Source organism: Vulpes vulpes, chromosome 3 (assembly GCF_048418805.1).
Source record: "Vulpes vulpes isolate BD-2025 chromosome 3, VulVul3, whole genome shotgun sequence".
In the NCBI taxonomy this organism is placed as follows: domain Eukaryota; kingdom Metazoa; phylum Chordata; class Mammalia; order Carnivora; family Canidae; genus Vulpes; species Vulpes vulpes.
Window position 1 is genome coordinate 104794106 of NC_132782.1, and position 16704 is coordinate 104810809.

The 16704-nt window shown below is 41.3% G+C and overlaps 2 protein-coding genes across 3 annotated transcripts in view; one reads left to right on the forward strand and one right to left on the reverse strand.

Annotated features, from left to right (window-relative positions):
- Positions 1-16704, reverse strand: part of SHISA9 (shisa family member 9) — a 279211-nt gene that overhangs the window by 80723 nt on the left and 181784 nt on the right. The gene's annotated exons all lie outside the window — the stretch shown is intronic.
- On the forward strand, positions 6115-6538 carry LOC112923337 (10 kDa heat shock protein, mitochondrial). Its single transcript, XM_026003136.2, has one exon. It carries the CDS (start codon positions 6115-6117, stop codon positions 6421-6423), a length of 309 nt encoding a protein of 102 aa, XP_025858921.1. The 3' UTR covers positions 6424-6538.

Here is a 16704-nt window from a genome sequence, read left to right on the forward strand (position 1 = left end):
TCACCATTGCAATTGCAAGCAACCAACATGAATGTTGGATTTGGGGAAAGATGTGTACAATTGATCCTTGTAGGTCAAAACAAGCATGCTCAGCATCCCCAGTGGTACTGCCCCAGGAATATTTTGACTATAATTTAGCTTTCCATGTGATTTAGCCCCTAGGAGAGAATTTACTTATCTGCCTTAATATTATCTGCTTGATGGCTAACTCTCCCTTTCAGTGGCAATAGATATATTTTTATAATAGTTTATGTATTGGTCTAGTGGCAGTCAGTTGCTGTTGGCAGTCCAACATGAATAGCCAACAAGGCTAGGGAGCATAGCCAAAGAATGGTGACAGGCCACAGTATGACCTCCCATTGGGGACCAGTGCAGCTGACCCACTGGTCTTCCCTCTGCCATGTGTGAAGTCCTCATCACCCTCTGCTGTAACAGTTTAAATTCCAAAGGATGTTTATGGGAACATATTTATCCTTGGCACACTGTGGTGTTAGACTGAAAACTTTCACTGATATGTTAAGCAAGTAGGCTAATTAGAATAAAAGAAACATCTACTGAGGACATTTACCCACCTCCACATGCTCTTAAGTGCATCCCTACTAACTTACTATATCTTTTCCCATAAAACATATAAAAAGGGGAATTAGGGAAAAGCCTTATGGTCCCTGTTACATATTCTATAGCATCTTGAATAATCTCCCCTCTAAAAAAAAATTCTTCAACAGTGTGCAAACATCAAGGTTTCTCCATCCCTATGGAAATCTCTCTCCCTTGGTGAAATGAGGACATGATAAAAAAAATAATATTAAATCTGGGGTAAACAAAAGGCAGAGGTATTTTGAGCCAGATGATGGACCATCAAAAGGACAATTTGATAATGCACTGTCTGCAGACTTCATAGGAAGGCGAAATAACTGTGTGTAGCTCCAAATCAAAACTTGGAGTTTATCATTATAGACTAATGGTTTCTACTTACAAAGTTCCCACTGCAGCTGGCCAAAGAGTTGTAATAATCAATTGGGTTCTGATTACATGCATTTAGCTCAACTGTGAAAACCAAGTGGAGTCAAGTGGAACTTGAAGCTGTAGAGAATTAAACTGTCTGGCTTAAGCAGTATAGTTTGGGGGGCACAGACTGTACTGCTACAGAAGGGAACATGTAGGCTACTGATGATGTGGAGTTAGGGAAGACCTAACAAGTAGTTGTGGCTACACCATTCAGCCTGGTCATGCTAGAAATCCTATTATCTAATACAATTACTATGATCCCTGGGCTCCCACTTCACCCAGTCCACCCCAGACAAGAGAGATCTAGAGTAAAATCCAGTAGAGCCATCTCCAACTGGCTATGCGTTCAAAGATGAGGCTCAGAAACATTCCTAGAATGGTAATGTCAAATCTTTATTTCAGGGAGAAGATAAAATTTTATTTATTTTCACTTGTGTGGTGGGGAATCTTCTTACCATCTGAGTTCATTTCCTGCTTCCGCATGGATGATCTACAGATGTGTCCCTTCAGGGTTATCAACATGAATTGTCATTCTCAGTGTCCAGTATTACAGCTACACAGGAGATGGGAGTCATGGGGAGGCAGCAATCAGACGCTACGTTTTTAGACAAATCCCCATGACTTGTCTATTTTCTTATTTGTGTAATAAGTGATGTCAATAAACTGCAATTAATTAAGTCTATTAAATGTGAAACTGGGACAAGGAGTATATAGGAACTCCCTGTATTATCTTTGCAACTTTTCTACAAGTCTAAACTATTCTAAGATAAAACACTTCAAAACAAAAGACTACTAAGCAATTTCTGGTTCATTGAGATTTTGCTTCAGGTTCAAGATATCACTCAGCTTATAACATGATGGCTCTAGTAGGCAGGTCTGGACTTGAGAATCTGGTTGAAAATTCACCAATGGGATTATCTCCATTATAAAAAAAAACTGCATAGATATAAGACTAGAAGAGGCAATTGCTGCCTTTGGAGGATGGGCTTCCATAGGCAAGGTAGAGGAAGGGGTTCTTATTTCTTTCATTTTTCTTTGTCCTCTAAATCTTCCACCATTACTTTTGAGGGAAATCAGAGTTGCAAAAAGGCTTCACTGTTGCCTGACCATCTGCAACGGAAAGCTTCTTAGTGTAATGTACCTTTAGGATCTGGTCTTGCTTCTCTGGTTTCATCATCCACTACTCTTCCTCTTCCTATAGATGACAGTATTTCTGGATAATTCTATATGCCCATAATTGTTCCAGACATCTTGTGTGGTTTCACAACTCTGAATCTTTGTGCATCAATCTTACAACTTGCCTCCTCCCCAGTCTAAATTTTGGGTGTTTCCTTCAAAACTTAGCTAATATCACCTTTCTTGGGAAAGCTTCCCTGACCTCACCAAGCCTCACTACAGAATTCATGCTCTCTTGTCACTGCCAGACACAGGTTTCTATCATTGCACTTATCATGCTGACTGGTATTGATCTGTCTGCATGGTTAGCCCACCTACAAAATCCCGAGGGCAGGATAGTGTGTGATGTATTACAACATTCCCAGAGACTACTACAGTGTCTGGAATATGGAACATATTACAATAAATCTTTTTTGGGTGGATACTGAATGGACTCACCAGCAGATGTTTGGTTACTCCCAGAAGGCAGCATCACTGACTTATGAAAGGAGAAAGGTTGACCAAGAGCCAAAAAAGAAAGGCACAACCAAACTGGGAAGTCAGGTGAGAAGTGGCTGGAACTATAATATAACAGGCACAGGAATATAGTTGACCAGGAACCTCATCTGAGTCAGAGCCAGGGTGAGTGAGTCTGAGCTGCAAGGGCTGCCTCTTCTGAGGTCCCAGGGAAAAAGCTCTAAAGTTGTCTTCCTGTGAGATGTCAGCCAAGACATTCTAACCCAACTTGTCTTGTTTACTCATATAATCCTTAAATTGTTAGGAACAAAATGCCCATTGGAGAACATCAAGTCTAATGGTCTGTAAACTGCACTTTCACAGGAATCTGAGATTCTAAAGAATTATTTCAAAGACAGAGGGTGTGGAGGAGTTTGGCGCTGCAGACACTCTAACAGGGCAGTTCCATTCGTCACTGGCTTACAGAGTGGCACTCCACAGAAAATTATTGAAGAAACAGTTCTGCTGATAAAGCAAAGGCAGAGATGGAGGGAGGGAGGAAGTAAGAAAGAAAAAGAGAGAGGAAGGAAGCTTGGAATGAGGGAGAGGAAGTCTGGGAAGGAAGGGAAAGAAGAGGGAAAAGGAAAAAGGGAGATGGAGGGAGGGAGGACAAAACAAAAAAAGATGGAGAGAGGGAAGAATGAAACTAGAAAGAAAAGGAAGGAAAGGAGGGAGGAAGGAAGGACAGAAGGAGACAGGAAAGGAAAGAAGAAAGGCAAGAGGGAGGGAGGTAAGGAGGGAGGGAGGTAAAAGAGAGGAAGGAGGGAGCAAATTTAAAGAAGAGAAACAAAAAAGGAAAAAAACCAACTCCTAATAACATCCAAACAAATCTGTCATGAGAAAATGAGGAGTCAGGAGAGGTGAATTTCTGAGGTCATGCAGGAAGGAAATGGCACTGTCACAATGATGACTCTAGTCCTCTCATTCCCAACTCAGCACACCACATTTGAGAACAGAAGTTCCATCAGCTCCATCTTCTTCCCCCTTCACCCCATAATGCAGTAAGTCACCCTAATAAAAGCTCCCAAACTACAGTGCCCAATGAAGTGAAAAGCAAAGGTGAAAGTAGGTATTGTGAAATTAAAAACTTCAAATAGGAGATCAGACACTGGCCATCTCATGAGCCATGAATCCCGAAAAAAAGATGTTGCTAAATAGGGAATCCTCATGACCTGCTCCCACAAATGGGGGGAAAATGATTCATAATTAGGGCAGCAATTGCTTGCATGGAAATAAGACCTATATGCCTGGAAATCCCTTGTCCTCCTAAAGGATTCAAATATGCCCCATATGAGGCATTCATATTCCTAAATTACTGAGGAAACAAATCCCTCTTCAAAGATCATACAAGAGAGAACTTGAATAAGATATGGAGGGATGGTTAGTGGAATATAGGGTCTGGGGGTTGCTATAATTGTTCATTCAGCATGCCTTTTTCTGAGGGCCTCCTTTATGCAGTACTCCCCTAGGAAATGGATAGATAGGAATGAGGATGTGGGGCCCTGTTCTCAAAAGCTCAAAGTCTAATAGGTAGACTATCCTGATTATAATACTATATGATAAGGACTTTCATGATGTAGGGGAGGGATGGTGAGAACCTCCTATCCCACCTATCTGAGCACCTATCACAGTACAGGGGAGTAGAGAAGAGCTCCTAGCTCAGTAGTTCTCAACTTTTACTGGCATGTGGATTACTAGGGGGATCTTGTTCAAGTGTGGGTTCTGATTCAGTAACTGGGATGGGGCCTCAGATTTTGCATGTCCAGTGGAATTCAGATGAAGCTGATGCTGCTGGTTGCAGACTACACAGAGAGAATCAAGGTCCTAGAACAGAGTCACTCAAAACATGGACCATGGACTAGCAGCATTGCTATCACTTTTGAGTATGGATAAATGCAAATGCTCAGGTTTTCCTACAGACCTCCTAAATCAGAATCTCTGAGGATAAAGCCCAGAAAGCTGTGTTCTATCAAATTCTCAAGGTGATTCTTACAAACGCTAAGATTTGAGAAGTAGCATCTTTGTGGATCTATTTGAACCGAGTCCTAAAGAAAGAGATAAGATGGGGTGCCTGAGTGGCTCAGCGGTTGGGCGTCTACCTTTGGCTCAGGGCGTGATCCCAGAGTGCCGGGATTGAGTCCCACATCGGGCTCCTTGCATGAAGCCTGCTTCTCCCTCTGCCTGTGTCTCTGCCTCTCTCTCTCTGTGTCTCTCATGATTAAATAAATAAATAAAACCTTTAAAAAGAGAGAGAGAGATAAGATTACCATGTTAAAAACTCCACTCAACAGCATCTATCATAGACTCCACTGTCTGCCTCCAAATTCAGCTCCAACAAATATTTCTCATTCACTTGGCCAGATCAACATCATTGCTAAGGCAAAACTGGATCTGATTTCCCATGAACTGAGACAGGCTTGAAAACTCTTGGAGAGGGAAAGAAGGATACATCCTATTGAAATGTCACAAAGATGGAAAGTGCGTGGCATGTGTGCCACCCCATGCTCATTCTGTTTCTGTGACAGGCATCATTAATCAGTCCCTGATCTCTTTCTTGCTTCACCCAGGCCCTATCTCAGAAATCTCAACCTAGTTCTCCAGGCATCCCTTACTGACTGAGAGAAGCTTATACATAAGAGAAAGCCCATCTAGTCCTTTAAATCATCATGGACGGAGAACTCTAGTCAAAATAAATATTTTACCAGGTATGAGAAAAAAGCAGCCCCATTGTTTTTCTTCCTAGTGTGCATTTCTCAGAAAGAAGAATCCTTATGCCAGAGTCATAGGTGGGAGTGACCAAACTACTTATTCAGCAAGTGACATTTGCATATTTCATCCAAGAGAAAGAAGGGGGAGGAAATGCACATTTACTGAACATATACTCTGTATCGTGTACCTTCACAAGGGCATATAGAATATTTCATCTGATCCGCACCATAAACATACAGAGTAAATTTTGTCATCCTTATTCTATTAGAGGAGTTTCAGAGAAGTTATGTGAGTTGCCTGCTCTCAAGCAGCTAGTAAAGAGCCTAAATTCAAGCCCAGGTCTCTCAGGCTTGAAACATGGGTCTTTTGCTATTACACTTTAATAAACAGAGGCATTGCTGATATGGTTGATTAAAAAAAAAATAAGGCCACATAATAGCACGGGCTTCAAGATAGTTATTTCTAGAGAGCTCTAACTATTTTAAAAGAGTCCATGGATTCTCTTAAGGGGGCTTTTTTTAGCCCAGAATCTCTGAGTTTCAGATGGTCTGGGATGAAGATTTCATCTTCTGGTTGATTCCAAAGGACTTGAGAGTGTGGCCTGGAATATTTACCTCAGGAGCACAAAATCCTGTAGAAACAAATTGGTGGCTTTATTAGACAAAACCCAAAGGGATGGCAGCAGCAGCAGCTCCAGAGCAGGGTTCAACTGTGGAGGCCAGAGTCATGGCAGGGCAAGTGTTTAGAGAGTTTTTTCCCCTCTTTGATGGAGTTTTAGTTGAAAGGAATGCAGCTGAAACTGTAACCAAAGGAAGTATTATGCTTCCAGAAAAATCTCAAGGAAAAGTGTTGCAAGCAACAGTAGTAGCTGTTGGATCGGGTCCTAAAGGAAAGGGTGAAGAGATTGAACCAGTTAGTGTGAAAGTTGGAGATAAAGTTCTTCTCTCAGAATATGGAGGCACCAAAGTAGTTCTAGATGACAAGGGTTATTTCTTATTTAGAGATGGTGACATTATCGGGAAGTATGTGGACTGAAATCATTATTCAAATGGCATGAAGTGAAGCTGCCCATTCTAGTGAAGTTGTGAAATCTTTCATCATGTAAATAATTTTCATGTCTCTCTTTTATAATAAACTAATGGTATCCAAACTAATGATATCCAGTGTCTCTGAAGTTTAGTTCTAGTCTACCGATACAAACATTAGCAAATAAAAATACATAAATGAGAAAAAAAACCCAAAGGGATGATCGCTTGCTTTAAATACTAATTCTGCAACCTGATTTTTTTCCCCTAAATTGGCCCTTGCTGGGGAGTATAATGTAATAAATACATCAATCTTATTGTTATTATTGTATATTATAATAATAATTACATTATTATCACTATTACTTTTATAGCAATGTCACATTGGGTTCTCTAAAAACAGATGCTGAAATGGAATTTGGGGTGCAAGATGTTTATTAGGAGTCAACATCTATGAAGAGAAATGGGAAAGAAACAAAGATGGGGCAGAGAGGTTGAACTGCAATCAAACTTGAAAAGCCTGAGAGCCCCCAACAAGGAGCTTTGGAACAAATATCATGCATTAGGGTTGTTCCTCTTCAGGCCAAAATGCTCCAACCTTTATAAATCTGCCTCATTCAGGGGCATGTGGGTGGTGTAGCCAGTTTGTGCCCCCGACTCTTGATTTCAGCTAAGATCTCAAGGTTATGAGATTGAGCCTGATGTCCTGCTCTGCACTCAGCGGAGTATGAAGCCTGCTTGTCCCTCTCCCTCCCCTCCCCCTGCCCTGCTCTCTCTCTCTCAAATAAATAAAATCTTTAAAAAAATAAATAAATCTGCCTCATTCAGTCTCTAGATACTGGATGCTCTGGGAAGATTAAGTGATGATACAGCTCTCTAGAGCTGAGGCAAACCTTGAAGGAACGAGTAGCTACAGACACTCTGCTGACCACATTCCTTATAGCTGGACAGAAAGTCCTTCTTTAAAGGAGGATGCAGACATTTGACCGGGCTTTACAATTTATGACATTTTCATATCTATTATGACTTTTGCTCCTTGCCACCCAGATGCGATCACAGTATGCCATAGTAGATTCCACAGTTGTTCAAAATATTTGCTGTCCTACTTTTCACGGTGGAAGAAGTAATTCCTGTTCCATTGATATTGTGATCAGTTATATGACTTGCATTGGCCAATGAGATATAAGTGAAAGTAATGTGTACCAGTCCTGAGCAGAATCTTAAAGGGCCACTTTTGATGCACTGACATCTTCTCTCCTTTCTTTTTTCCTCTACTAAGAGTCCAGATGTTCTACACGGGAGCTGCTCCTTCAGCATGGGTTCCTGAGTAAAGGGCCAAAACTGTAGGCTCTCTACAATGGACAGCTTTGTGAGAGAGATAGAGACCTGTATTGTTTCACATAACTTAGCCCAGATTAACTAAAACACCTCCCATCACCTATAAGACATAAAGCTCAAGCTTCCCAACAAGGCTTTATACCACCCAACCTCTGCCCATCTTTCTACTCTCATCTCTCACCAGGCCTCACCTTGCTTTGCTCTAACTATATCAAACCCATTTCCCTTCTTGAAAAACTCCTACCCCCTCTCCAAGCTTTAGCTAAAATAGTCTCTCGTCTATGTGATTTTTCCCTCACTCCCTTTCCTTAAGCAGAAACAACTCCTTCAATCTTTCCCATTGGCCTGGGTAGAAACTATTTTGTTAGATCCTGCCCAGTGCCTAGTACACTGTCAGGGACTCAGCAGGTGGTCAATAAATATTTGGCAGAATAAATCACAATGTATACCCAGGTGTTAATGTGTACCAGGCACTGTAATAAGTGCTTGATGTAGATTATTTAACTTTCACCAATATTCCCTATTTTAAAAATGGGAAAACTAAGGCCCAGAAAGGTTAAGTAACTAGTTTGTGTTTTAAGTGACAAAAGCAGGCAGTCTAATTCTGCAGCACGCTTCTTAAGCACTGTGCTATCTGTACCAATCCACATGTGCCCAGACTCTAACACAGTTTCTTACACATAGCAGACACTCCATACATGGAAGTAGTGGTGTATTGGAGATCTATCCCTAGTGCAGGCAGAGGGAGTACAATGATTGTAATAAATTTGAAAGCAATAATAAAATCAATGAAAATCTGGTCTTATTTATATTATCACCATACACTAGCAGTTCTAAACAATGTCACTGATAAAACATTCTTCCCTGCCACGGTGGATCATTTCCATGCCCCAAACCCTTATTACAGCACTGAATGGTCATTAAATGAATGAATGAACTGACTGATATAATTGTGGGTAATATGAATGATGGAGATGTAACAGTTGACAGAGAACAAGCCCATTATCTCCATGACTTTCAATTAAAGCAAAGCCAGTAGCCTAGGTTGACATGTTGTCTCCCTTGGGTGATGGGCGAGTATTGGGGGGGGGGGGGGAACAAGCCAGCCCAACTGGATGGGCCTGGCATTACGGAAAGGATGAAAATCATCCATTTTGTAAATCCAAAGACACCACCCAGCAACCTGAGGCCTGGGGACAGAGAAATATCTCACCTTGGTCATCCTCCCTAGGCCAGTGACCAGAGCTGCAGAGAAGCAAATAAAATTCAGGAAAGAATCTGGAACCTGCATTTATATAGGCACCATTGGGCAATGACCCAAATTTTTATAGCCTGCTGCTCAGCAAAGTATCATTCTGACAGGAAAAAGAGAAATGAAAATCCTGGACATTCCTTTTGAGTAAGTTCTATTTCTTGGGCCTTTGATGATAATGTTTTTGGACACTTTATCATAACAGAGAATGGCAGTGTCAGTATTTCTACCTTTCCACATCCATGTAGAATTCCCTAATATTTGGTAAAATCAAAATCCAGAAAAATACAGCATCTGTTTAAACAAATCTCACCTAGCCCTGTAATCCCAATCTGGAGGACTGCTCAGTTAATTGGTCTACATGCCTGTGTCTTTGACTAGGTTGTGAGTTTCTGGAATATGGAGATACTCTCTCATTCCCCTAGAAACAAAAGTAGCCTTTGGTTTGTTGAGTGAATAAAGGATGACTTTGTTTCTTTCCATCGTGGTCTAACCTGGTGAATGCTCTCTTCGGATGCCTTCCCCCAAGTGATTGACTCCGTCACACAGAATGTCTTCCCCATTCATGGAGAGGAGAGGATCTAGAGATCTGGATCTAGAGACTTATCCATGGGATAAGTCCCAAAACATTTTATTTCAATCAGAAATGCCTCCCACAGGCTGCTCACTTTCTCTCCAAAGTGTTTGCCAATGATCTTTGGGTTGATCACATCAGTGAGAGGGGCTCAATGAAGGGTTAATGGCTTTCAGGACTTTTTCTTAACACCTGTTAATTTCTCTCTTTATGAGGAGAGGACATATCAGAATTTGCCAAACCATAGTGAGGAAGAAGCAATCACATTAGAGCAGTGGTTCTCAGCTGGGGGAGATTTTGCCCCCAAGGACCCAAGGGACATTTGGTAATGTCTGGGCACATTTTTGGTTATTAACAACCAAAAGGGGGAGGATGCTGCTGCTGAATCTAGTGAGTAGAGGTCAGGGATGCTTCTAAAAGTCCTCCAGTGGAGAGAACTTACCTCCTTGCTACGTAGTCAAGAATTCTCAGCTGCAAATGTCACTAACACCAAAGGTAAGAAACTGCATTATAGGCATTGGAGGTTAGAAGCAGTAAAGGTATGAAGTCACGCATTCCACTATTTTGGGGAAAATAATAGTAATGATAATGATAACCAGCAGCAATAGCAGTAAACACCTACTGGGTGGCAGACACTCTTGTAAGTATTTTTACACTTAACTGTTTTAATCCTCATCCAACTATTTCCAACTCCTCGAAGTCCCCTTCAAGGCAGGAACTGTTACTATCCCCATTTTACTAATGTGGACACTGGGGCACCCAAAGTCACCCAGCTGGTGAGTGTCAGAGCTGCTACTGCCACAACTGCCTGGCCCTAAATCTGTATTCTTTCTTTTTAATTGTATTTAAATTCAATTTAATTAACATATCGTGCATCGTTAGCTTCAGAAGTAGAATTTAGAGAGTCATCGGTTGCATAGAACACCCAGTGCTCATTCCATCAAGGACCCTCCTTAATCCTTAACCACTCTGGTGAACTGAAAATCAGAGACAATTTCAGTTCTGGCTTTTAAGTTCATTTCTTTAGGAAAGAGACAGAACTCAAGAAAGCAAAGCACTTGCCCTTCTTTAGGATTTTGTGGATGGAAGATATCAGGGCTAAAGACTGAGCAGTGATTAATATCTGCAATTGCGAGAGACAAATGGCAAACCCACGAGTCTGAGATGAGGCTCTATGCCCGCCATGGCAGCTAATGAGGGAGACTGGTGTAGTGGAAAGAACATTATGTCAGGAAGCAAAAAAATGTGGATTTGGGGTACAGCTCTGCCACAAATATGTTGTGGCTTTGAGCAAGTGAATTTAAACTCTCCAGCCTGATTTGCCCTTTCTGGTATTTTCTATATTTTCCATGTGAGCTCTTCTCATGGTTGTATAGAGCAGGAGTTGACAAACTGTGGCACGTAGGCCCAATCTGGCTGTCTCCTGTTTTTGTCAACAAACTTTTATTGGGACATGGCCGTACCCATCTTTTACATAATGTCTATGGCTTTTTTTAGGCTACCATGGAAGAGCTGAGTAGTAGCAATAGAGATTATGTCTACACAGCACAAAATATTTACTACTTAGTCCTTTACAAAAAAAAGTTGTCGAGCCCTAGTGTGGAAGTATCTGTGTAGATTTTCTTTCTAAATCTGTGGAGTAGGAAAATAAAAATGAGTCTGTGCTACAAACTACTCTAACCTATCAGGATGCTCTAATGAAATCACCTATGTGAAAGTACTTCGAAAAAGTACTAAGAAATATATGAATCATACCATTATTACTTATACATTTATTGTGTAATATATAATTATATATAAACAAGAATTATATTTAAAATTATGAAAATATATATTATTATAATACATAATATATATTAGTATTCAGATGATGGGGGTGCAATGTGACATAGTAGAAAATGAACAAACAAAAGCCAAATAGCATGAGATTTGAAATCAAGCACACCTGAAGTTGAATCTAAGTCCACCCAACTATTCCTATCATGATTTGGAGTAGTTATTAAATTCCTCAAGCATCATTTCCTTACCTGCGGATAAGATTATTAAACTGGGGAAGAGAAATAATGCACAATGGGGCTAATGACACTTCATTCCTAAGTTTGCTGGGAGGGTGAAAAAAGATATACAAATGCATTCAATTATTTATGCATTTGTCCATTGAATATGTCGCATGAATGCTCCACTAGGTATCAGGAGTTGTGCCAATCACCAGATGTACAGCTATGCTCAGAAAGCCACAGTCCCTGCACCTTAGTACCTACAGTCTAGTGGGATAGACAGGCCTTGAAATTTCAGCACATAAAAGTTCAATGATAATTCTGAGGGCTGTTCAAATTAAGTAGTAATGGCCACAGTCATGGCTAATGGCATGACTGCTACAAAGAGATGATAATTTTTCAAAGACACAAGAAATCACCCAGGTTCTCAGTTGTGAGAAACCTTTGAGGGGCAGTGGGGGATTCACAAAACTGGAAGATCTGAACTCAGGGAAGGGAAAAGGAAAGCACAGCACTGTATAGATCTGAGCACAGGGTAGGATGGGAGTAAGAGATGGCAAAGGGAGAGAAAGAAGGATGTGAAAAAGGTAGTCACAGAGGTCAGATTTGCCCTACTGAGCATCATAGGATCAGTGGGAACACTATACACCCACCAGCAATATTTCCTTCTCTTGTAGAAAGCAGCCCCTCTAAGTCCCTCCAAAGAAACAATGCAGCTGCAAACACACAGCAAAACACAATCACACTTGGGTACATGGGGGCAGAGGATGTATGCATTTTAATTAAACTGGTTTCCTTTTCTTCCTGAGAAGATAGCTACACCATATCTACCAGCCTTCCTTGGAATTAGGTATAGCCACGCAACACTTCTGGCTAATGGAACCTTGGTAGAAGTTATGTTTGCCCCTCACAGCCTATCCTCATAAAAGCCTCCCATCTAGTTCCCCAACTTGCACTCTCCCCTAGTCTGCTGGGCTCAGTGGAGCACTTCAGGGCCCTAAGAGAATAGCAGGGCCAGAGGAAAGAAGGATCATGGATCCCTGCCTGACTGCATGGAGCAGAGCTCCCTATGATATGAACAAGAAATGAACTTTGACCATATTCATGTACTGTGAGCTTGGGGTTGTTTTTCTCCTTTACAGCCCTAATTAGTACATACAAGTATCTTATTTTCCCTTTGTACATTTACTGCAACCAGAATGGAAGCTTCGTGAAGACAAGAACTCTGTCTTCTCATTCACACTTATGTCTAGAATTGTGTGACATTAACAAGAAGGTCGGAAAACATTTACAGACAAAAAAATATTGGTAGGTTGAGGACAAGATAATGTCAAGCAGTGACCCAGGGTCATTGGAAGAGAAGAGATAAAAGCTGATACAACACAGCTCTTCTGTAAACAGTAAAGTTCTGTACAGATTGCAGGAGTGGGGTTTGTTTTCCATCATTGCAGAAGTGGGTTTGTAGATGCACAGGCATATTATGCATACAGGCATAGCCACAGTGAATTCTTACAACATTGTAGTGTAGACATGAGCACACAGACATGCCACAATTGAATTCTTTTAGCATTATAGGAACCAAAAATGATCACGTACTCAAAAGAATCAGGATCTCCCTGTGTCCATGTGGGCCCATGTCTGTCTCCCATTGGGACGTAAGCTAGATTCATACATCAGGCTTAGGCTTTAGACCCAGGTAATCTGGGAATAAATAAGAATGCTAATTTAAAGTCATCAAGTTCTTTGTATCTGCCTAGCACTGTGATAAGAGTGTTATGTATGTCCCATGATACTTAATTCTCTTATCCACCCTACATGGTAGGTATTATTGCTATCCTCATTTTATAAATTGAGTAAGTTCAGGCTTAGAAAGGTGAAGGAATGTGTTGAAGGCCACCTAGCCAGAGGGGCTTCCTAGATGCTTACCTGAGGCATGTGCCTTCACCCCTTCACTACTGTGTCTTCATCTGTAAAATGGGAGCAACAACACACATCTGACAAGTCTGTTAGAAGGATAAAATTAAATCCGACAGTGCATCTAGAATTCCCTGTGGATCATCTGACACTGAGGAGCTCAGAAATATACCACCTTCCTTCCCTACACTTCCCTTCATTTGCCCAGGAGAGCCATTTTGTCCTAGGCAAGGTTCTGAGCTCCAAAAGCCAGCAGCAAGCGGAGGCCAAGTCCCCAGATGACTCCGCCACCAGGGCCAGCCAGTGTGCACCAAACCCTTAATCGTATTTAAACTCTGTCTGGGCACCTAATTATCTTAATGATGCAGAATTCAAAATAGCACAGTCTGTGTGCACCCCAAGAAAGGTCCCGTTCACAGACATGGGCCTATCGAGCCAGAGAAAAGAGTCTAATAAAAGAATTTAACAATTACAGTACTTAGAACAGGAAAGGCTGACAGGTCATCATTGGAAGCTGGGTTCTCCCTGAGATCCCTCCCTCCCGTCTGAGCTTTCTTGGGATATTTCCACCTCTTCTGTTTGGACTCCCCCTGCTTCAGGGGCCATGACTCTTTCATTGTTGATTATGTGGTTTAATTCTCGCAACTATGTCAGGTAGACATGACAAGCCCATTTCACAGACAAAGGGACTGAGCCCTGGAGAAAGTTGGGTCTTTGGAACAAAACTCCAGAAGCTCACCCTGTAGCCCAGTGTCCTGGGATACCGATCACATTGACAGCCTGAGTCCATGTCTTGCACTCTTGAACTCTTCTAGAGGTGGCCTGATGAGTCTTCTTTTCCATTTCTTCTTCCTCTCCCCTCTCTTCTTGCTTCCTCTCTCCCTTCCTACCTAACTTACTTTTCTTCTTAATTTTATTCTTTCATTCCTTGACTTCTTCATTTTTCTCTTTCCTCCCCTTCTTACCTTGCTTCCTTCTCTCTGTCCTTCCATCCCTTTCTTTCTCTCCCTTCCTTCTCTCTTTCTCTCTTCCCCTCTCTCATGCTCTCTCACTCTCACTGTATTAACTACCTATTCTTTGCCTGGTCTCATACAAGACATCAGGAACACACAGATCCATTAGACATGTCTCTGCTCTCAGGGAACTTACATTCAGCTGGGATGGGGGGACAGACAGCAAAACAGACACCACAGTAGTGAGGTTAAATATTATTATGAAGAAATCAGAGCTAGCTGTAGGAGCATGGATGAGGGTCCCAGGGAAGGCTTTCACCTCAAGGCAGCCTCTACATCACTGTCTAAATTTCTGCCTAAGCGCAAGATGTCACCATCCTCACAGATGGGGCTGAAAAGACTCTGTCAACCTCTTTAGATCGTTCTCAATTTGTGCAGTAAGACACCTAAGAGCTTGCCAATGGCTAGAGTATGCCATGGAATTCCTCACAGCCTGTCAATTTCAAATAGGGGCTGGCCATTGCTGGGATAGTGGAAGAAGGTAGTCTGCTACCCACCTATTCTCCATCACAGGTAATGGTCAATAGCCAGGTAATATTAGACCTCAACAAGCGGATGCCCAATATTAGCCTCAGAGTTGATCAGTGCTCAATGCTCATGAGAACAGATTAATGAACAATAAACACATAAATATTGCTATTGTTCCAGCATATTGAGAAATACTTGAATATGCTACTGTATAAGTTTAAGGCACACAGCTTGATGGTTTGATTTACATAGATTATGAAATGATGACCACAGTAGGTTCAGCTAACATCCATGTTCTCATATAGATACAATAAAAAGAAAGAAAAAAAATCTTTTTGTGATGAGGACTCTTTAAGATCTGCTCTCTTAACTTTCCTGTATATCATATACCAGCATTAACTATGGTCACTGTGTTGTACATTACATCCCCAGGACTCATATCTTATAACTGGCAGTTTGTAGCTTTTGACCACCTTTAGCAATTCACCCCCCCCACCCCCCTCCACCCCCGCTGCCGCCTCTGGTAACCACAAATCTGATCTCCAGAAGAAAGTGTCAGTGTTGAGGATAGGACATTAGAAATTACCAGGCAGACCAGCAAAAGAAAAAAGATTGAAAAAGATTGAAGAAAGCCTATAAGACACAGGACACAATGTAAAGAAACAATATTCATGTTATGAGAATTCCAGAAGAGAAAGGGAAAAGAATAGAAAATATATGCAAAGCAACAATGGCCAAAAAAAAATCCCTGAACCCAGGGAGAGCAATGGGTATCCAGATTCATGAGGTTTAAAGAACCCCAAGGAGGTTGAACTTATTTAGGGCTGCACCAAAACACATAATAAATAGTCAAAAGGCAAAGGCAAAAAATTTTTAAAGGAGCAAGAGGAAAGAGAGAAGTTACATACAAGGAAACACTCATGAGACCATTGGCAGATTTCTCAATATAAATATTTCCTAAACAGCATTCTTGTACCAGTCTGGGTGGTTTTTGCAACCACCAAGTGTCTCATGTTGAGGTAGTCTTGCATAGATGGGCTCAAGTATCTTATTTGGCGTCAAACAGATTTTGGTTTGTAACTGTAAGGTTCTGGATGGGAAATCTTAGTTCTTCCAGGCTCAATGTCTCATTTTTATAATGTAGATAATAACCTAGGTCATAGGACCGCTGGTCAAAATACAGCACAGTGTCTTCTCCATCATAAAATAAGAACAGGCAAATGATACTTATTTCTAAATATTATGACTGTAATTCATCAAAATGGTTCTGTGAGAGCCCTTCATTTATTAGGAACAGAGTAGAGACTTGAAGTTGAAGCCACCTACCTTGAGATTCACCACAAATGAAAAAGAGGCAGATTTTGAGACACCAACCTTCCATCCAGCACACCCCATCCCATCAGGGAAGTTATTGTCAGGAAATCAATGGTGAATTCTCATCTCAACGAGGTGGGATCCACCAGATTGTGGTGGATGCCAATGAATTCATGGTTTTATTAACCTGTCTGGAACTGATAGAATCTGAGGAGTGCTAGCCCTTCTCATTTCAGTATCCCCTGGAAAGTTACCAAGTAAACTGTAAGTAGTGAAAGACTCCAAATACTTCATGCTCCAACAGATCCAATCTTTCTTGAGCTTGAGGAACTGACACTATCTGTCTTCCCCTCTCCACCCTGGCTAATAACTTCGGTCATGTGGTACCCACTCTCCAAAGCCTTTCTTTTCTCTCAGCTTG

Coding starts and splice junctions, on each gene's coding strand:
- LOC112923337 (XM_026003136.2), top strand. CDS start 6,115: ATGGCAGGGCAAGTGTTTAGAGAGTTTTTTCCCCTCTTTGATGGAGTT.